This window comes from Manis javanica, chromosome 1 (assembly GCF_040802235.1).
Source record: "Manis javanica isolate MJ-LG chromosome 1, MJ_LKY, whole genome shotgun sequence".
Taxonomy (NCBI): domain Eukaryota; kingdom Metazoa; phylum Chordata; class Mammalia; order Pholidota; family Manidae; genus Manis; species Manis javanica.
The window spans coordinates 166,733,923-166,755,637 of NC_133156.1; the positions used below are offsets into that span (position 1 = coordinate 166,733,923).

At 41.2% G+C, this 21,715-nt stretch overlaps 2 protein-coding genes across 9 annotated transcripts in view; both read left to right on the top strand.

Annotated features, from left to right (window-relative positions):
- Positions 1–4,817, top strand: part of MERTK (MER proto-oncogene, tyrosine kinase) — a 102,540-nt gene extending 97,723 nt beyond the window's left edge. For all 4 annotated transcript variants that reach the window (XM_017652373.3, XM_017652374.3, XM_017652375.3 and 1 more), the window contains one exon: positions 3,743–4,817. In XM_017652373.3, the coding sequence (XP_017507862.3) occupies positions 3,743–4,265 (523 nt within the window). In that variant the 3' untranslated portion in view covers positions 4,266–4,817. The remainder of the gene's footprint in view (positions 1–3,742) is intronic.
- An 8,211-nt stretch (positions 4,818–13,028) lies between these two features.
- TMEM87B (transmembrane protein 87B) overlaps positions 13,029–21,715 on the top strand; it is a 59,366-nt gene continuing 50,679 nt past the window's right edge. For 2 of the 5 annotated variants that reach the window (XR_012133201.1, XM_017669020.3), the window contains exons 1-2: positions 13,030–13,391; positions 16,830–16,890. Coding sequence is in view for 2 of the 5 variants with exons in the window: in XM_017669020.3 (XP_017524509.3) it covers positions 13,236–13,391; positions 16,830–16,890 (217 nt within the window). In the remaining 3 variants the exon portion in view is untranslated. Of the gene's footprint in view, positions 13,392–16,829; positions 16,891–21,715 lie in introns of all 5 variants that reach the window. The other 3 variants (XR_012133199.1, XM_073240936.1, XR_012133200.1) reach the window with 2 other exon arrangements.

The following is a 21,715-nucleotide window of genomic DNA, read 5'->3' on the forward strand; positions in this document are numbered from 1 at the left end:
TTTTTTCCAGGTTCCCGCCTCACACCTGGATGCCGGCAAGCAGGTATCCCCCAAAGAAGCTGTGTTTCCAAATCTGGGGCATTCTTTTTTAAAAATGAGGAAGAAACCTGTTGTCTTGCCAGTGGGTTTCAGCCCCGGACAACTTCACTATGGATTCAATGTGACCAAAAAAATGACAGTAGAACATTCTTGGAGTGAAACTTTATTCCCATGGTGGCAGGTCAATCACTAGAATCCCATCCACTCAGAATCCTGCCCACGCAGAGCGAGTCTGCACGCAGCAAGCCAGTCTCTGCCTCTGGGCCTCTCTGCCCCCGCAGCCGTCACAGTCTCTGTCCTCAGTGCTGCCACCACTGCAACCTCATCTCTGCTCTCCTGCAGCCTTGCAGCCATGGCACTGTGTTGCCCAGAGCACTAGGCAGAGCTCTTTAATAGAGTCATTAATGACATATTGCCCAAGTGTGTAGTGAGCTAGCCAACCAGGGCCAGGTAAGAATCCTGGCCACAGGAACCTTCACTTTCTCCACACCTATAAGCATCCCATCTGTGTCTGCTGCTCACCCGAGTACAGATGAGCTCACTGCCATGTTTAGTTGGCCTTTTTCAGGGCAACTCGAGGAACTAGCAACATTAAGTGACAGTGCACTCTGCGTGCTCTGTGCCCTGCTGCCGATCCTGCCCTTTGAGGGCTGCTTCTTAGGAGGCATAACCCCCACCTCCAAATGACAGCTGCCAACCCTGCTGCCCATTGCTTAAGACAGATGTGTGGTGGCCTGTCACCTCTATGGACCTTTCCTTAGCTCACATCTATAAAAGTACTTCAAATGATGGCTATCAAATTGTAAACATGATAGGTCAGTGATTCTTACATATTCCTACTGAAGGACATGTAGAGGTAATGCACAAGAGCAGGGGCTACAGTGTCAGACAGAAATCCATGTTGCCACTAGGAGTTAGTGCGACATACATGCATCCCTCTTCTCTCCAAGCCTCAGTAGCCCCGTCCATGGGTGGGAATGTGTTTCTCCTTCACGGAGCTGCTGTGGACCCAGCAAGTGCAGATGGTTGAGGCATCAGCCCCACATGCAGCCAGCGCTTGTTAGCGGTGCTGCCAGTGTCGCCTCGAAGCTGTGGCTATTCAGAACCAGGGGTTCTGTACCGTCATACCACTGCCTGCCTCCCCCCAACACACCAACCTCACAATGCCCTTCATCGTGCCACCCTGGGCCTGGAATGGCAGGGGCAGAGCTAGCCTGACTTGTGTCTGCTGTTCGCCAGCTCTATGTACCCTGGTTCCCACTGCCCTTCTCAGAAATGCTGCTCTACTTACTGAGCAAGCCTTTAACCTCTGCTTGAGGCAGCCAGACCCTGAGAAGAGGTGGGAGTCACCACCTGCTGAGTGGCAGAGCCAGGATCCCACCTTGGCTTAGCACTGTAGAGACACCTGCTGCTGACGTGGCACCCACCTTTCAGGAGTCATTCCTCTGAGCGGACATGAAGCACTGCGCTCAGTCATCCTCAGAGCAGGAACAAAGCCATAAATTTATAAATTTTGTAAATCTGTATAATTACATATTTTCTGACTCCTTTTTAAAACTTATGGTAAAATATACATTAGATTTACCACCTTAAACATTTTTCATGTAACCACTCAGTAGGGCTAAGTACATTCACATTATTGTGCTACCATCACTACCATACATCTCCAGAACTCTTTCCATCTCACAAAACTGAATTTTGTACCTATGAAACAACATCCCATTATTCCCCTCATCCCTCACCCCTAGCAGCCTATGTGATTGCATGGTTTATAAATTCTCAACAGGAAAACAAGTGACCATTTACAAAGGCAACTACGAAACTTATTTTTTTCTTTCCATCATGAAACTGAAATCGGTAAACGTCACAGCCCTCCCATTACTCACCAGGCTGGGGTCCTGTTGCTACTCTCCTTGGTCCTTTTGTGGAATCGCCCTTTTGTGGGAGCCTAATTAGGCAATATACATGCTCACCATGTCTTTAAAAGTCAAATTTCACTTTCATGTATTTCACAAAGTATTAAAAGAAAAATAAGCTTCAAAGTGATATTGTTACACTGCTGTATGAAAAAGATTATTGAAACACTTTCTTCAAAGACATGGAACAAATTAAAATGATAAACCAACACATTAAATAATAAAACATAATCAGATAATGCCTTGATGAGGTTATGAAAAGGAGAGTGTCTCTAAGGACAGAATTTCTCAAAGCTTAACTCAGACAATAAACAATCAAGGCTCTGTGGGGAAAAAGGAGGTCATGCACATTGATTTATACCATAAAAACCTCAAAAATGGAAACAAAAGCTATTTGCCAAGTCTAAGTGGACTAACGAAGGTCAAACAGGGAGAAAAAAGACTCCTGAGCCTGACGTGCAGGTGAGACCCAGGATCACCAGACAGGGAAGTGTCCTATTTTGGTGTCTTGTGTCCTTCACAGGCATGGCACTCTGCAGAGCTGCACATCCCAGAAGCTTGTGCAAGTCGGTAGGGGCTGAGAAAGGAATGGAATGAAAAGAGAGCAGTTGTACACACACAAGTGAGATCTGTACACGTGTGAAGTACCACATGTTAGCACTTGCCGAAGGATCTACATAATGTGATTAAATACAAATAAGGGAATTGCATATTTCTGTTCATAAAAAAAATAGCAGTAATCTGCTTCATGTGTGAGATGATGGAAAAGTGGGTTGTTTTCTTATCCAGTGACATGCCTATTAATTTCTCAAAACAGGAGAGAATCAAAAGGAGGTAATAGTACAACTCCCTCTTCATCTCAGACTTGCAGTTCCTAAGGCAGTCATTTCTGTCTTTTGTGCTCATGTCCCTCTGTTAGAATTCTAAATCATATCAGGTGCTGGGAATGGAGAAACCCGGAAGAGAGAGTTGTCCCTGCAGACCCCAGCAGAGGGGCTCAGGAGCGCCGGGGCGCAGGGGCTGTCCAGCCGGAGGCTGGTGCCCATTCTGGCCCTGCTGCCCTCACAGCTGCGGCATGCTCCATGATGTCCCTGAGCCCACTCGTTTTATGGCAGAGTAGCAGCGGCAGGGCTTTTGAGATTAGCTATAGGGACACACACGAAACACTAGCACAGTGAGACACACGTCCTTCGTCTTTGCCTTCCCCACACCCTCTGGCCTCCTTAACTTTGTCCCTTCTAACTCAGCTGTCCTGGTGACAAACCCAATTTGATGTTAATAGAATGGGTCAGCACACTTTTTCTGTGAAGTGCCAAATAGTGAATACTTTGATTTTTGCCATATAGTCTCTGCAGCAACTACTCAACTCTTAATGTTGTAGTGGAAGCAGCTACAGACAGTACATACACAGGTAAGTATAGCTGTGTTCCAAAAGAACTTTATTTAGAAAAAAAGATAATGGGTTGGATTTGGGCCATGGGCCATAGTTTGCCAATCTCAGTTATCAAGGAATGCTCTGAAATACTCCTCCTTTGTAAATTCGGATATAATTGCCCCAAATGTCTTTTATCCCCAGAGAAAGCGGATCACTTTTATATACCCATGAAACATTTATAAAACTTGAAAAAATACTACTCCATAAGAAAAACATCAGTCATTTCCAAAAAATAGAATAGAATTAGTGCAGATTAAAATAAAAGTCCAAGATTAAATGGAAAAAAGGGGTGCATTGCACTAAGGGCTCTGGGGGCCAGTTCAAGAGATAACTCACTCTTTTTCACTTGTAGGTATGAAATAATGCTCTCTTGCTGGAGAGCTGAGTCCTTGGACCGACCCACCTTTTCAGTGTTGAGGCTGCAGCTAGAAAAGCTGTTGGAAAGTTTGCCCGAAGTTCAGGACAAAGCCGATGTCATTTACATCAACACACAGTTTCCAGAGAGCTCGGAGGGCCCCGCACAGGGCCCCACACTTGCTCAGCTAGACAAGCTAGACATGAACATCAGTGTTGACTCTATAATTGCATCTTGTGCTGCCAGCACTGCTGTCAGTGTGGTCACAGCAGAAGTTCATGAGAACGAGCCTCATGAAGAAAGGTACATCCTGAATGGGGGCAGTGAGGAATGGAAAGATGTGGCTAATGCTGCCCCAGCAACAGGGACAGAAGGAAAGAACAGCATTTTACCAGAGGGCAGACTCGCAAGCCGTGGGGTCTCCTGGTCGCAGTCCAGCACGCTGCCCTTGGGGAGCGCATTGCCAGATGAACTTTTGTTTGCTGATGACTCCTCAGAAGACTTAGAAATCCTCATGTGACAAGAGCTGAGAGACATTCCCAAACCAAGGAAATTCTTCCACTTTGGGGAAACCCTTGTACACTTGATGTTTTTGGTATTTGTTCCCTTACCGAGTAAACCCCATGGTCCGAAACTACCATATGAATGTTGTCAAGTAAGTCATCTTTAAAAATACATAATATATGTTATTTAAAGAGGATATATATATGTATATATGTGTGTGTGTATGTATATCGTGGAAAGAGACAAAGATATTGTAATAAAAGATGAAATTTCAGGTCCCTTATCTTACAGATCTTAAAATTTAAGCTTTAACAGCCCCATCTCTACAGCTGTTCCCTGATGTTAATGTGCACAGAGTTGTTTTTTAAAGTTCTTTTCTTTTTCATAAGTAATAAGAATGAAATGTTTGTATAATCAAATGCTGTATTTGACTCTGCTTCTGATTTTATGAAAAATGTGACATTCCTACATGAATCATCTATTTGATAAGAATGATTTCTTTAATATTTAAAGTTTTATAACTGATTAATTTTTCACTGTGACTTCCTAATAAAATACGAATGAGGAAGGATGTGTTCTACTTACTTGAAATTTGGAAAGACAGTGATCACAGGCCGCCTCAGTGCCTTTGCAAAGGAATTCCCTTAATGCCTGCCTGCTTGCCATTGCTCTCACCATTGTTGGCATTATTTTTTAAAGATGGAAAAACCTTCCAGAGAGTGCAAAGATGAAGGATAAGAAATAGTAAAGGGTCGAAAAATACATTCTGCATGGGAAGAGTAAAAATTTTTTTTATGTTGCCCTTGTAAGATTTCAAACACTTGATGTGAACCGGCTGCTTTACCTGTATACCATTTCCATGGGGACCAGCACTATCATCATGTGAGCCAGGTAACTGAAGCTGGAAAGGTTAACTAACCAGCTGTGGCCCACCTCTAGGGATGGGCAGAGCCAGAATTCGGAACCAGGTAGTCTGATTCCAGCTGGCTCTTAAGCGTGTGATTTGGGGGTCTACTCCAGAGCCCTGCGACTTTCAATTTTATTGAATAAGCCCACAGCTAGCACTTTAATGTGGCCAGGCACAGCACTTATTTAGTCCTAATAACTCTACCAGGTAGGTACGACTAAGCTCCACTTCACAGATAGGCAGACCGAGGAGGGAAAAGCATCCTAGTAATACCAGTAGCTGATGTAGTCAGTTTAAGTGTTGATCCCTCAAGGCAGCCACATAGGCCCAGTGCCACTGGCATCCTCCCATGAGCAGCCTATGAGGGTTGGTGGCCATGCTGGGCCAGAATGTGGCCCTCACAGGGTCCCCGCCCCAGCTGCCAGCACAGGGTGAGCGTTTGAAAAGAATCTGCACTGTTACAAAAATTGCTAGTATCACATTGTATCAGTGAAAGAAAAAGAAAGGCTATTAGATCCTAGGAAGATCATTTCTACTGTTGGAAATTTTTAAACGGTTGTTTAAAAAAATCAATTAAAAAGTATATCTCACCTACCTGTACAAAGTTTTATGTTGATAGCAACTATCCAGAATGTGAATACCTCGTCATTAAAGTCTTCATCAGAACTAACTGGCTTGCTCAAGCAAAAACATCCCAACGTGAAAAGGTATGTTCATTTCTGTAAGATGAGTGAGAAGTTGAAAACCTTGTTTGGAAGTTTCATATACGTGCAATGTTAAATACCTAAAGTACTTTATGTATTATGTTTCTAATTTAAGTATGCAACATAACCAAATATATAATGAACAGTTCATTGCATGCCCACAGCCCCCCAAATACTGTCTTGTTTGCTCAGGGTATGCCCCATACCCTGAGAAGGGCAGGGAAGTCTGGGCTAATTCTGCCACAGGAGAGTGTAGAGAAGTGAGCAAGCTGTGGCTTCTGCTTATTCCTGAGACATCAATAAACATAGCAGAGAAATTCACTTCATCTAACCCACAACAGTGCATCTTTGGCCTTAGTTTAATGGGTGTGATGGGAGGCCCCATCCCCCCTTCTGTTTCCCAAAAGGAGAAAGAAGCTGGACTACCATTATGCAGACGCTGAAAATCTCCCTGTTCCCTGAGAACTTTGGAACCCCAGTGTTCTTAGCCACATTTGGACATTTGAAGGTTTTGAAAATAAGTCACTTTCAGAGGACCCAGTCATTTGCTAACTCTTGTACTGTCTTCTGAGCATGAGCTAAAATAGCCTTTCAAGGTCTCCTTTGTATCAATTCAAATTACTTTTGTAAGTGGCTCATATGGCAAAAAGTGGGGGAGAGAAAACAGGGAGAAACAAGTTGTGTCATTGTCTACAGCTGGGCTGGGACAGGACCGGGGAGGTTCGAGAAGGCAGGAAGAATAAACACGGACCAGAGATACTTTCTGCCTCATGGGGTTTTTCTTCTCCCCTTCCTGCTACTTTCCTCTCTTCTTTTCTTCCTTATTTTTTCTTCCTTTCTTCCTCCTTCCTTCTCTCCGTTTTTCCTGCCTTGCCTTTTCTTGCCTTTTTCCTGTTTCTCGCCTTTCTTTCTGAGTAGAAAGGAGAAGCAAGGAACAGGGCCACAAGCCAGGCCACTGTGCAGCCGGCAGCAGAGGTTGGATCAGAAACAGTCCTGAGAGCACTCCTTGGCAACCTTGGGGAGATCTAAAGCCCGAGTTTCCTTAAGGTACAGTAAAGATAGTGGCGCCTCTTGCAACCCCTTGGGTGGTTATATAAGGAGGAGGCAAGGCCTTTGAATATACTTTGTACTTGTTAGAGGCTTCTCCTAATTACATTATTTATGCAGAGCAAACTCACATTAGGCATACTTCCCCTGATTATATTATCAGCTTCCTCCAAAATAATGCAAACTAAAATAAAATTACTTCATCTTTGCCCATGACGCTTGCAGAGCAAGGGAAACTGGCCTCTGGCCCTCACCTCAAATAACTGTTGAGCTCAGAGGCAGGCAACTCCCTACACACCGACGCCCAAAGGTTCCTTTCTTACCCATCACCTCCTAGAGTTTGGTTACTTGTGAGCCACAGTGCCCATCACTCCCCACATGTGTGAGATGGCAAGCAGTGAAAGCTTTATCGATAGGATTTGGGGATTTTTGAGTGCCCTCCAAGGAGGGGGAGATTCTGCCTCCATGACCCCTGGATTAAGCAGACATTTCACCTAAGGAAAAGGCTAAACCACAGTCTCACATCTTACAAATCAGATTGACTCTGGCCAGAGTAGACCTAACTCAAGAAAGTCAAGACCTTTGTAACTTCTAGCCAACAGGAAAAGCAATCGACTGCTGAGTCAGTGGGAAAATAATTGACCGCAAAATAAACTGACTGTGACAGCAACTTAACTTCTCTGAAGACATTTAGTTACCTTGGGTGACAAATGGGAAAACTAGAAGTTATTTTATTTCTTATCTTTTTTTTTTTTGTAGATAATTATTTTTTATTGAAGGGTAGTTGACACACAGTATTACATTAGTTTCAGGTGTACAACACAGTGATTGAACATTTATATACATGATAATTCTAGGTACCAGCTATCACCATACCAAGTTGTTACAATATTTTGACTATATTCCTTATGCTATACATTACATCCCAGTTACTTATTAATTTTACAATTGGAAGTGTGTACTTTTTTTTTTCTTTGTGAGGGCATCTCTCCTATTTATTGATCAAATGGTTGTTAACAACAATAAAATTCTGTATAGGGAAGTCAATGCTCAATGCACAATCATTAATCCACCCCAAGCCTAATTTTCGTCAGTCTTATTTTATTTCTTTAATGAACATTTCAGTAATGTACAATGTTTCTACATCCAGATTTTGTTTTCTCTTGAAGCTTTAAGAACAGAAAACTGCCATTTATTTAACTTTAAAAAACATGACAAAATTACTTGTACTTAAATTAAGGATTATTTCTCGAAACTATAATCCAAAGACCACTACTTTAGAATATATATGCTAATAAAGGATATTATATGTGGGAGCATAATATCTTTTATTAAAATGGGATTCTATATATAGGTATTTGAAAGAGAAACTGGAGAATTATATATATATATGAACTCTTCCTACCTCTTAAAAGGACACGATAATTTTAAATTAGTGGAGTTATTGAGAGTGCACAATTATAAATCCTAATGAAGAAAATGTTTTTGAACAACAGTCATGTCGAGGACATATACAATCAATTCATCCACTTGTGAATATTCACTGAGAAGTATTTTCTGGACATTGGGATTTGCAAAGAACAACAATCCAGTCCTTGCTGTCTTGAATAACAGTTGAGAGGAGGGAATAGATGGCTTCAAATGAATACTTTCTTTTAAAGAATATTCTTCAGAATGCTCTAATTTTCACATTTTGTTGAAGTCCATTCATCCCACAGTGAAGCAGCTCAGCCAAGCCTACAGATGCTGGTTAGACTCTGTACCAGAACTAGAGATCAAATGCTTTATCTGGAAGCAGGATCTAAGGCCCTGCCCCATATGACTTAAAGGGCCATCAGTTGGAGTTTGAAAATCAAAATTCCATTATATCACAAATGGTCTAAGCAGTTCAAGGGAACGAAGGCTGCCTCTTTGGCTTGTTCTAACATAGTTTCTCCAAAGACAGAAGATTCTCACTATTAAAAATGTGTAGCTCTCCAACTCTTTTTCTTCTTGTACTTCAGATTACATTATCTCTAATGATCTCCCTTCACTTTTGTTGATTCTTCTACCAGCTTATATGTGCTGTTGAGCCTTTCTAGTTTTTCATTTCAGTGTTTGTACTTTTTTTAACTCCAGAAGTTCCTCATGGGGATTTTTTTCTTCTCCCCTTAATGCTACTGTCCTCCCTTCTTTTCTCCCTTATGTTTTCTTCCTTTCTTGGTTATTTTACTAACTTCCATTTCTTTATTAACATTGTTTGATTTGAAATTAAAAATTTTAGAACATGGTTTTCTTTAGTTCTTTAAACATATTATGCCTTTTTAAATGATAAAGTGTTTGCTAAGTCCAGTATCTGGGCCTCTTCAGGGACAGTTTTTATTGATTACATTTTTTTCCTGTGTATGAGTTAACTTTATTGTTTATTTGCATGTTTCGTCTATTTTTGTTGAAACTGGATATTTCAGATCATGTATTGTAGCAGCTATAGATTCCAATGTGCCCTTCCCCCCAGGGATGACTTCTATCAGTGTTTGCTTATTTATTTTGTTTAGTGGCTTTCCTGCACTAATCCTGGAAATTACATTTCTTCTGCTGATGTCTTTCTGCTCAGTTGCTTTTTGAAATTTTTTCTTGTTTTCATTTTTAAGCCTGGCTCGTAAGGGGTCACCCCTGAGTCAGCATAACTTAGTAGCAAGCCACTCGTTGGTCAGATGTTGCACTTAAACATTTTGAGCCAATAAGGCTTCCACCTTTTTTATGGATTTGCCTGCAGCTTGGAGAATATATTCCAAGCTCAAGAAGTTTATTCACATTGTTTCTTGTTCAGCCCATTATGAGTAGTTCACTAAATGTGAAAGGATTAAACATTCCAATTAAAATACAGAAATTATCAGGCTGGATAAAATGCTCTTATATCCAGAAATATAAATCATTATTTTAACTGAACAACAAAAAGACAACTTAATTTTTTTTATTAAGGTATCATTGACATACAATCTTATGAAGGTTTCACATGAGCAACATTGTGGTTACTACATTTACCCCTATTATCAGGTCCCCCCACATACCCCATTACAGTTACTAAGACAACTTAATTTTTAAACAGGAAAAAAATGCCCAATTTTCAAGTAGGCAAAGGATATGAATACACATTTCTCCTAAGAAGCTATATAATGACCAATTAACACATGAAAAGATATTCAACATCATTAGTCATTAGGGTAATACAAATCATAACCATAGTGTGATACCATCTTACAGCCACTAGGATGGCTATAATGTAAAATACAGATAAGAACAAGTGCTGATAAGGGTATGGAGAAATTGGAGCCCTCATACATTGCTGATGGAATTATAAAATGGTGCAGCTGCTTTAGAAAATGGTTTGGCAGTTTCTCAAATATTTAAACAGAATTGCCATGTGACCCACCAATTGTATTCCTAGGTATATGCTCAAGAGAATTGAAAACACATGTCCACACAAAAACTTGTACTGAAATATTTATACCAGGACTGTTCATGATGGCCAAAAGATGGAAACAACTTAAATGTTCAACAGTGGAAGAATAGATAAACAAATTGTGGGATATCTACAGCATGGAATATTACTAAGCTGTAAAAAGGAGTAACATTCTGATATATATTGCAACATGAATTAACTTCAAAAATATTATGCTGAGTGACAGAAGCTAGTTACAACCACATATTGTATAATCTCATTATATGAAATATCCAGAGTAGGGAAATCCACAGAGACAGAATAAAGATAAGTGATTGCCAGGGGTCAGAGGAGGAGGGAATAAGAAGTGACCAATAATGATTTTTCTGGGTTTCTTTTTTGACTGATGGAAGTGTCCTAAAATTAGACAGTGAAGATGCTTGCACAATTCTGTGAATATACTGAAAGACACTGAATTGTGTACTTTAAATGGGTGAATGTTATGGTATGTGAATTATATCTTGAAGCTGTTATAAAAAATAATGTGATACAGCATACTAGTAGCATAAAAGGGAAAAAAACCAAAAGATCATCTAAGTAGATGTAGAAACACATTTCAAAAAGTCAATGCCCATTCATGATAAAAACTCTCACAAAGCTAGATATAAAAGGATGTTTCTCAACCTGATAGAGGGCATCTATAAAAAAATTAAAGCTAACATCATACTTAATGGTAAAAGACTGATGCTTTCCCCCTAAGACTGGGAATAGGGTATGCCTGTCTGCTTTGTCACTTCAATTCACTGTCATACTCAAGGGTCTATCCAGTATAATAAGGCAAAAGCAAAACAAATGGTGCCAAGGCTGGAAAAGAAGTAAAATGTGCTTATTCACAAATGACATGATTTTGTACATAAAAGTCCCAAAGAATCCACACACCAAAAAAAAAAAAAATGCTATTAAATGAGCTTAGCTAGGTCACACAGGATATAGGATCAATACACAAAAATCTTTGCATTTGTACTCAATGAGCAATTAAAATATGAAATTTTAAAAATTCCATTCACAAAAAGAATACTTAGACACCAATTTAACAGCTGAAGTAAAAACAAATTTAATAGCTGAAGTGCAAGACATGTACACTGAAAACTACAAAACATTGCTGAGAAAAATTAACAAAGAGGTAAATAGGAGACATTTCATGTTCATGGATTAGAACACTCAAAACTCTCAAGATGGTAATTCTCCCCAAATTGATCTATCATTTCAAGGTAATCACAAAGTTACAATAATTTTTAATGTCTTTTACTGCTCATTCTGACATGTGTCAGTTCTAGGTCAGTTTTAACTGATTTTTCTCCCCCTTATGTCTTTTATTTTCCTGATTCTTTGCATATCTGGTAATCTTGGATTGGACAGCAGACATTGTGATTTGACCTTCCAGAAGGCTAGAGATTTTTGTATTCCTATTAATAACATTGAGCTTTGTTCTAGGACACAGTTATTTGGAAACTATTTGATGCCTTTGGGTCTTGCTTTTAAGATTTTTTTTCCTAAGGGTCAGAGAGGACCAATTATTTCCCACTATTCAGGCAAGACCTTTTTGAGTACTCTACACAGTGCCCTCTGAATTGCGAAGTTTTCTAGGTTAACTGAAGGCAGTAGGCACATTTCCCAGCCCTTTGTTTTAGTCTTCCTTTAAAAAAAAAATTCTTTTCTTGGCCTCAGACAATTTCTTTACATGCAGAGGTCAATCAATTCTCTGCTGAAGATTTAAGGAGGATCTTTTTTAGATCTCAGGATTCCCTCTCTGCAGCTCTTTCCTCTGTGTAATTAGCACTGAGTAAGGCACACAGTGTTTGTTGATTGAATTAAGGTTTTAGTAATTTAAATTAGAGGTATATATAGTATCAGTTGAAGTGGGAAACTAAAAATTGGGTCAAAAAGCCATTTGGAGTAGACACGATTTTATATAAAATATCTTCAGTCTGCTAGTGTCACCTACTGGTGAAGATTGTCTAGTATTCTAGAAACAATTCTATTTCTCAGTGCTCTTGAGTTTTGATGGTTGTATAACGAGGGGGCAGTATGGAACATTAGTAAACAATACAAATTTGACTCAATAGAAAAATGTTCATATGATTTATAATTACAAGTTTCTTGTGAAAAAGAACTACCAGAAATTCAGTCTTCACATTTATATATACATGAGCCTCAAATCAAAACTAAAATCAGAGAATATAAAGAAAAAAAAGGAAAACTGAAAATATGTGGGAAAAGGTGCTTTATGTGATAATCTCTCAACATTTTTCATACAATCCAAGTATTTTACATAAAAATAATAATTCAAAAGTGCAATTTTTAAAATGCAGAATAGCATTTATTCATTTCTGGTGTTAACCACATCCAGAAGTTCTGTATTTAACAGTATTGAGTTAACAGTATTAATATTGAATCTGCACCAAAACGCATTAATGATTGAGCGCCAGAGTATTTTATACATTCTCTTTCAAGTCTTACGTAATTTTAAAAAGCTACAACATAATTTTTAATTTACAAAATTAGATCCTCCTTGCAAGACCCCGCCCTACCTAGCCCCACCCATATCCCAGCCTCTTCTCCCGGTCCCGCCTCCCCACTCCAGCCCCGCCTCCCCTCCCGGCCCCGCCCTCCTCCACTCTATGGCCCGCCCATGCCCCGCTTTTCCACTCTGGCGCGTCCTTTCGTTCCACGCCTGGGCCCGGCCTTGAGCCCTGCCTGCCCGCCCAAGCCTAAACCCCTCCTCCATCGCCTAGCCCGAACCACCCCACCGGACCTGAGTCCGCCTCCCGGGGGCGGAGCTGCGACAGGTGGGGGTCCGGGGCGTGGCGAACGTCACGGGTCGCCAGGTGCGGCTTCCGCGTCAAGATGGCCGCCGCATGCCTCCTTGGCGTCAGGCTCCCGCTCCGTTGCCTTCTCGCCGGGGCCCGGCTGCTGCGCATCGTCCTCTGCTTACTGTGCTGGGCCCCGGAGACTGTGCGTGCCATCCCCGAGCTCGGGCTCTGGGCAGCGACTGTGAACGACGTAAGTAGAGTGTCGGGACAGCGGCGTGGCGCGGCTGGGGCCTTCAGGGCCCTTCGGGGCGTGCTCGGCCCCTTGGGTCCAGCCCCCGGCTCGTCAGTCTGGCCGTTGCCGGGCTTGCTCCGCGTCTCTTCGTGCGGCCCCAGCCTTGGTCTGTGACCGGCCCGACGTGGGCTGTGGAAGATCGGTCAGGCGTGTGCGTGGGGGCGGTTCACCTTCCCGAAGTCCTGGCCCCTCGCTCTGCTCTGACAAGTCTATTCAAACTTGAGCCCGAAGCCCCGGCCCCCTTAGCGGGTTCTTGGGGATTTGACCCTTACTCGCGTGCGGGCGCGGCCACAGGGCCACACCCGGGAGGCCGCAGGGAGGACTTTTCCGGACTTCGGTTTCCGTGTAATCTTAAAAGCGTGTGTGCCGCTTCTTTTTTTCTTTAAATGAGAACATGCAGTAGTCATGCACCCAACCCAAGAAGAGGGATCTTGGGAACCTGTCACCGTTTCGGGAGTGTGTGTGTGTGTATAGATGGAGGGTGATTAAAAAGTGTTTGAAAGCCTGTTTTGGAGGAGGCATGAGTGTGAGGAAACATCCTGGGGCCGGCCATTTGCGAACTTGGCATCCAGTAGCTATATGAGATGATGTGGGAGGGATGATTAAGAGGGACAGGAAATCGGAAGAGGCATTATCTCAGGCTTTTCTGGAGTCAGATGGCTGATCCAGTTCTATTGAAGTGAATATTTTCCATATGCATTGAAATGACCTCCAAGTTGTAAAGGCAAAATTTATATTTTGATTTACTCAACCAGAAAAAGAAAATAGTAGCAGAGGCTACAAATAATTCTTACAACAAAAAGGCTATACAGAGGAATGAAAGTAGGTATGTTTTTGAACCCTGAAGACCCAGTGCAGCCATTTCTTTCAGGATTTTTCTGGGTTGATGCCCCATTATGTGTGTCAGTGATACAGTATGCATGTCTTTATTACTGAATTTCTCTGAACAGTAAAAAGCAAAACTCAGAGAAGCACACTCATGATTTCACACTGTTTCTGTAGTGAATGGGCAATATCATAAATAGGAATGAACACTATTGGAAGTGAATCAGCTGCATACAGATTGTTAAACTACTTGGCCATGTCTGCAAAGATCTTTGACAAGTATACGTTGGATAGTGAGACTCCACAAAGTCCATGGAGAAAGAATGACTTTGCTTCTTGCATGAGGATGAGAAATTTTTTCTTGGTCCCACATAATCTTTAGTCCTGTGTACTCAGGCCAGCAGGAGTCCAGAAAGCCTTCTTTGCAGAAAGTAGGCTGATTTCAGAACCTGTCCTTCAGAAGAGGAAAGACAAGTGGGGCTTTCATTTGTACTGCAAATCTATCAAGAAATGGTACTTTTGATTGTACAAGTCAGCAGATAGTTTGAGCACCTACCATGTGCCAGGCACTACACTGGCCATTGCTGTTGCAAAGATAAATTTTAGACAACAACCCCTTATCTCAAGAAGCTCACACAGTAGTAGGGACAGCAGATTCATGAGTAGTAATTATACACAGTGGCATTCTTGGGCTATTACTGGAATTCCGAGGGGGTCACCTCCCTCCCCACACTTGGGGGTTGGTGCCTGGCTGAGTCTTAAAAGATGAGTAAATGTTATGTTGGTGAGGAAGGAGGAGCAGCAGCAGTGCCCCAAGTTCTTAGTGTTTCTGCCGAGTGAAGTTCTGGCAAGAGTGTTAGAGGGGACTCGGGCCGTGGCAGGCCTTCCATGCCTGAGCTTGGCCTTGAGCCCGTGGCCAGGGATCCAAACTCAAGAACCTGCAGTGGCTGAGGCAAGTCACATCAGTACGTGAAGTGAACTCAGTTCAGGACTGGAGGGGATGGTAGAGTACAGGTTACATTTCCCATTATATTACATTTAGAATGCCCCTCCTGAAGAGGGCAGCCAGCTGGTGGATACTATATGGCAGTGGACAGTTCTTTACTAGAATTGCCAGGTTAAGTAAAGCCAGAATGCATATTTTTATTATGTCAGCTAATTCGAAATGTTTAAAATAAGGGCGCTTGTGGGCCAAAAAAACCCATTTATAGGTTGCATTAGGCTTCAGGCTACCAGTAGCAACTTTTGGGTGTGAATGAGGGAGAGTGATTGAAGGATTTTAGACATAAATGCTAATCACTGTGGTTTATGAATTACAGGCTCACATCTGTAGACAGAAGTACCATTTAAGTTATTGCAGAAGTATAGACAGAAAATAGGGGCCTGAATTAGGGCAGTGGTGGCAGGAATGGAGAGGAAGAGCTACATTTGGGAAGTGTTTGTGAGGTGAAAGTAGGCATGCCTGGGGGGCTGGGTGATGGAGAGAGGGACTGGAAGAAGAGCCCAAGCTTGGGTGACTAGGGATGGCATTACCTCCAATCAGGGTGGACAGTGTAGGGAGAGCTGGTGAGCAGCACAGAGGGATGCATCTGCTTTCGGGCAGGTTAGTGTGAAATGTCTGTGGGTCCTCCCGGTGGGCATGACCTTTAGGCAGGCAGTGCGGTGTGTGGATCTGGAGCTCAGGAGGGATCCGGTCTGGGGTTTCTATGGTTATTGTTGAAAGTTGGGAACAGCACAGTTGTTATCAAGAAAGAGCTGCTTGTCCTGGCAGTGTTTTTCTTCATTCTTGACCAGTTGGTCATTGAACACAATCCCTTCTCACAGCATTTTAACTCTTGGTGAGGGCATACAATATTTCATTTTGATGGGGGAGAGGGTTGTGAAGAAGAGTGGGTCCTAGAGATCATGTAAGGGAAGGCCTGGCCTGGTATGGGGCATGGTGGTAGACCTGAGGAAGGCATTTTTGGACAGGGGCTTTGAAGGGTAAGATGAAATTAACTAGGTGAAAAAAGAGTGACAGTGAAGGGTTTTAAAATTTTCAGGCCGACCACCAAGGTCCTGAGGGCAGGAAGGAGTATCACGCTTTTGAGGAACTTGAAAAAAAGGTGCTCGCAAATTGGGTGGGCCTTGATGATGCGGGCTCCTGTGAGCTGCAGTAAGAAGTGGTCTGTTTATCCCTGTACACAGGGATAAACCTTAACAATTTAGGAGAGGGGTGTTTGTTTTATCAAATTTACATTCATATAGATACCAAGAGAGCAACTGCAAGTGCAGACAGATCCTGTGTCAGAGCTATAGTAATCATGGAAACGCTCCAGCCCTTACCTGTGTGTTGCTGGCCCCTGGCTGAGATGCTACAGGCAGGAACATTCTGGAGTCATATCAACTGCAGGGAGTAGATATGTCAGACAAGGTTTTACGCAAGTAAGTGATGTGATCAGATTTACATTTAAAAAAAAATCACTCTGCTCATAGAAGTGTGAGGATTAGAACTATGTATTTTCTACTGCGAAACTACATAAACAGTTGAGAAAGTTGTTTTGTAACAAGATATTTCTGTGTTTTTTTTAGAGATCAGGACCTTTGATATTTAGGAAAACTATGTTTAATTCTACTGAGATCAAGTTTTCTGGTAAGTATAATAAACGAATACAGTAACATTAGAAATGAATAACATGTAATGTCATATACATCATACATTAATTTAACATAAACTGATATATATTATATATATGTATTATAAACTAGGCAAATGTTTTGTTTCTAAGTGGTTCTTTTGTTTCAGTCAAGATCTGGTTGTTATTTTTTTTTTGGTATCATTAATCTACAATTACATGAGGAACATTATGTTTACTAGGCTCCCCCCTTCACCAAGTCCCCCCCACAAACCCCATTACAGTCACTGTCCATCAGTGTAGTAAGATGTTATAGAGTCACTGCTTGTCTTCTCTGTGTTGCACATCCCTCCCCCCACATTACACATGCTAATCGTAATGCCCTCTTTCTACCCTGCCCCGCTTATCCCTCCTTTCCCTCCCATTCTCCCCAGTCCCTTTCCCTTTGGTAACTGTTGGTCCATTCTTGGGTTCTGTGATTCTGCTGCTGTTTTGTTCCTTCAATTTTTTCTTTGTTCTTATACTCCACATATGAGTGAAATCATTTGGTACTTGTCTTACTCCGCCTGGCTTATTTCACTGAGCGTAATACCCTCTAGCTCTATCCATGTTGTTGCAAATGGTAGTATTTGTTTTCTTCTTATGGCCGAATAATATTCCACTGTGTATATTGTACCACATCTTCTTTATCCATTCATCTACTGATGGATACTTAGGTTGCTTCCATTTCTTGGCTATTGTAAATAGTGCTGTGATAAACATAGGGGTACATCTGTCTTTTTCAAACTGGGCTGCTGTATTCTTAGGGTAAATTCCTAGAAGTGGAATTCCTGGGTCAAATGGTATTTCTATTTTGAGCATTTTGAGGAACCTTCATATTGCTTTCTCAATGGTTGAACTAGTTTACATTCCTACCAGCAGTGTAGGAGGGTTCCCCTTTCTCCACAACCTCATCAACATTTGCTGTTGTTCAGATCTGGTTATTTTTAAGAATGGATTTTTCTGATCTGGTCCTAGGAAATGTTATATGAATCCTTCTTTAAAAATTATAATTGAAGTCTAATAAAGTAGCTTTAGCAAAAAAAAAAAAAAAATTGACTTTTGTGAAATTTGACTTCTGTGAAATCCAGCTTCTAAAACTAGATAAAATTCCTTTTGTGAATATATGAAATGTCATGATTGTAATAAAACTTTTATGCCCCTGAAAATTTTCTAAATGTGTACATGATCATAGTATGAAATAAAAATTGCTAGATACCAACATTTTAATTAGGATTTTAGGGTTTCTGAAAATAAAAATGTACATAAATACTGATGTGCAGGGACTACCAAGTCATATGTCTTAAGGTTCTTAATATTTTTAATGGGTTTACATTGGATCATAGTTACTGTAGTCTAACTCCTCTTAGTGTCTCTAGTAATTTGACTAGGTAATTTGTCTGCTAGGCTTAAAATTTGGGGATAAGGAGTAGTTCTTTGTTGGGTAGAGCACATTGGCTTCCTAGGGATCCAAAGCCACGTGCCTTTGTTCTGGCACCCCATGCTCTGATGACCATATGTGGGTCTTTGCTGAGGAGTAGGAGAGCCATCAGCTAGAAAGCAGAGGTGGTTCAAAGCAGCTTGGTGATATCACAGATCATCAGTGGTGATAAGAACTTGGTAAGAGGAAATTGAAGTCCAAGGTGGGTGAGGAAAAATTTTTGGCGTCTGATTGCTTTAATGAATTCGTATCTCAATGTCTAGATAAATAAGAATTAAAAGACTGGTGTGGATGAAAAAATTAGGTGACTGACAAAAAGTTGTATGGAGCAGTAAAACACAGAATTTGGTTTTGAAAGAAGTCAAACAAAATTTCTGAGATCAGCCTAAGAGTACACCATAATCTAGACAGTGGTATTAACATACCTCAAGAAAGAACAAGGCTGCAGAAGGGAGTTAGGAGCAAAGGCGTATAAAAATGAGGGCTCAGTCAGTCAATAGCTGGCAGTGTCCATTAGGGGTTGGGAGAGAGGTCTTGACCCAGGAGTATAGCTATGACACATGGGTGGCAGGTATGGCTGCAGCATTCAGCTGAGCTTCCTGGGTCTGGTGCCATGCTCACCAAGCAGCCTTCTCATCACATTCAGTGTGCAGGAGTGCATGCTGAGGAGAGTTAGTTGATCATTACTTATCCACTTTACAGTTGCTGTTCTAAGTAATTGGCATTGTGATTTATATATCTACATTAGTGGTGTGGTGAAGGAGTGAGACTATATCTCTATGTTCTCACAGAACCAGGTCTTAGTGCCTGCAAAGCTATGAATTGGTCACCTGTAAGTGTGTCTATTCTGTGGTGGATCAGACATTGGCTTTCCCTTAGGTAGTCGCTCCTTGGCTACCTTATTCAAGATGTGGTTATGTGGAGCCACTGTTGAAAAATCTGTTAGTGTAATTCCCCATGTTATCAGAATAAAAGAAATACACCATATAATCATCTCACTGTATTACAGAAAAGCATTTGAAAAGAGCTCAGCATCCATTCATGATAAAAACTTTTACAAAACTAGAAATAGAAGGAAACTTCCTCAGCCTGATAAAAGGCATCAGTGGAAAATCTGTAACTAGCATTATACTGTCCGTTCTCTCCAGATTGAGCTCTAAGTTCAGTTAGTCCAATAAAAATCCAAGCTTTTATGTAGAAATTGACAAATTGTTTCCAAAACTTATGTGCAAATACAAAGAACCTAAAATAACAAAACAATTTAAAAAAAAACAAATTTGGAAGGCTTTTACTATCTTAAATTTATAACTTACATAAAGCCACAATAATCATACCAGTGTGGTACTGGCATAAGGATAGACATATAGACCAATGGAACAGCCCTGAAATAAGTTCATCTATGTAAAGGTCAACTGATTTTCAACAAAGGTGCCAGGTAGTCTATTAGAGAAAGGATAGTCTTTTCAACAAATGATGCTGAACCAACTGGAGATCCACACTGAAAAAAATCTCAACTGTTAGACCATGGACTTGGACACTCTAATCCCACCATGGTCCTCCCTGCCTGTGGTTCCATTTACATATATTAGACTGTTAGATATTGTCTCATATGTGACTGAGGCCCTGTTAATTTTTTTCAGTCTTTTTTTGTGCTTTATTTTGGATCTTTCTATTGTTTTGTTTTCAAGTTCAGTGATCTTTTCTTCTGCAGTATCTAATCAGTTGTTACTCTCATACAGTGAATGTTTTATTTTGGATATAGTTTTTTTTATTCTCTAGAGGTTCTTTTTTTAAAATGTCCTTTTTCTTCTCCTCAGTAATTTGATATTGGCTTTACATCTTTGGGCATATGGAAAATATTTATAATAGCTGCTTTCATAATTTTCTCTACTAATTACATCACCTTTGTTTTTTCCACCATTTGTCATTGACTGATTCATATCAGGATTATGAGTCAAATTTTCCTACTTTTTATAGCTAGTGTTTTTATTTGGATGGTGGATATTGTGAATTTTACATTCTTGAGTGCTATGATGTTGTATTCCTTTAACAACTGTGTTCTAGCAGTAAAGTGTCTTTTGGGTGAGTTCCATCATTTCCAATTTTTTTCTTAATTTTTTTTAAGGATGGATCTGGAGTAACCTTGGCGGTAGGACTAATTTAGCACCCTTTTAACATCTGACCTTCCATGTCCCTTTTGAATGCTTGGTATATTTAATGAGGCCCCTCCACTCTGGCTAGTGGAGCAGTTCCCAGCCCTGTGTGAGCTGAGAATTGTTGGGCATCTCACTGTGTGTGGGCAGGATGCTGTGCAGCCAGAGACTGAAGGGTATCTCTGTGCACATTTCTTACACTGTTTATCTGCGTAGCTCCCAACTCTTAGGTGCTCTGCCCCAGAAATTCTATGAGCATCAACATTTGAGCTTCAGTTTGGGTTCCCTCTGGTTGCCAGCCTTCAAAATGGCTCCCAATGATTCCTGCCTTTTGGTATTCATGACCTTGTGTAGTCCCCTACCATATTCTATCCAGGTTGGTCTGACCAATGGAGTATAGCAAGAGTCATGGCACATCTCTGACATTGTGGCTTCTTCTTTGCTCTGTGTCTGATGACTTGCTCTGGGGGGAGCCAGCTGCCACACTGTGATGACACTCCCAAAAGAGCTTTTTCTGATTCTAGACTTCTCTCAGTCTGTTTAATCACATTACCCTTCCACCTGAAACATTTGGGGGTGCTTTATAATATTGAAAATAAAGGAAAACACCTTAGGAGAGCATAATACGAATTTTCTCCAGCTTCAGCTCTTTCCTTTTTCCCCAGTCTGTCCTTAGCATAGCAAACTTTTCAGGTGGCCATATTCATGCCATGCTCACATACCTGGGCATTTGCACAACCATTCCACCCTCCTCTTCCCCTGGCTAACTCCTGCTCTCTCTTCACATTAAAGGTCTCTTCCTCCAGCAAGCCTGCTGGCACCCCATTCTTCATGCTTTCCTAGGCTTAATTAGGTGCCCTGCCTGCCCTCCTGTTCTCAGCCCCTCATTCTAGCAGAGATGCTTGTTTGTTAAACCTCTCCTCCCCAATACTGTACATCAAGCACAGGGACTGTCCCCGTTTACCATTCTGTCCCTTCCTGACACACAAGGGGTGCTCGCTCAGTACTTTTGAAAGAATAAGTCAGTGAGGAGAATATTTTGGATGAAATAAGTAGTGACTTACACATCCAGCTGCTCAGTTGATTTTAACACTGGACTTAGCATACAGATGAAATGAGTAGTATGACAGTTTTTGGTAACTAATAATTTAATGAATTTAGGTGTCTCATTTTGCAATGACTTTTTGGAGAAATTAGGTAATATTTTAT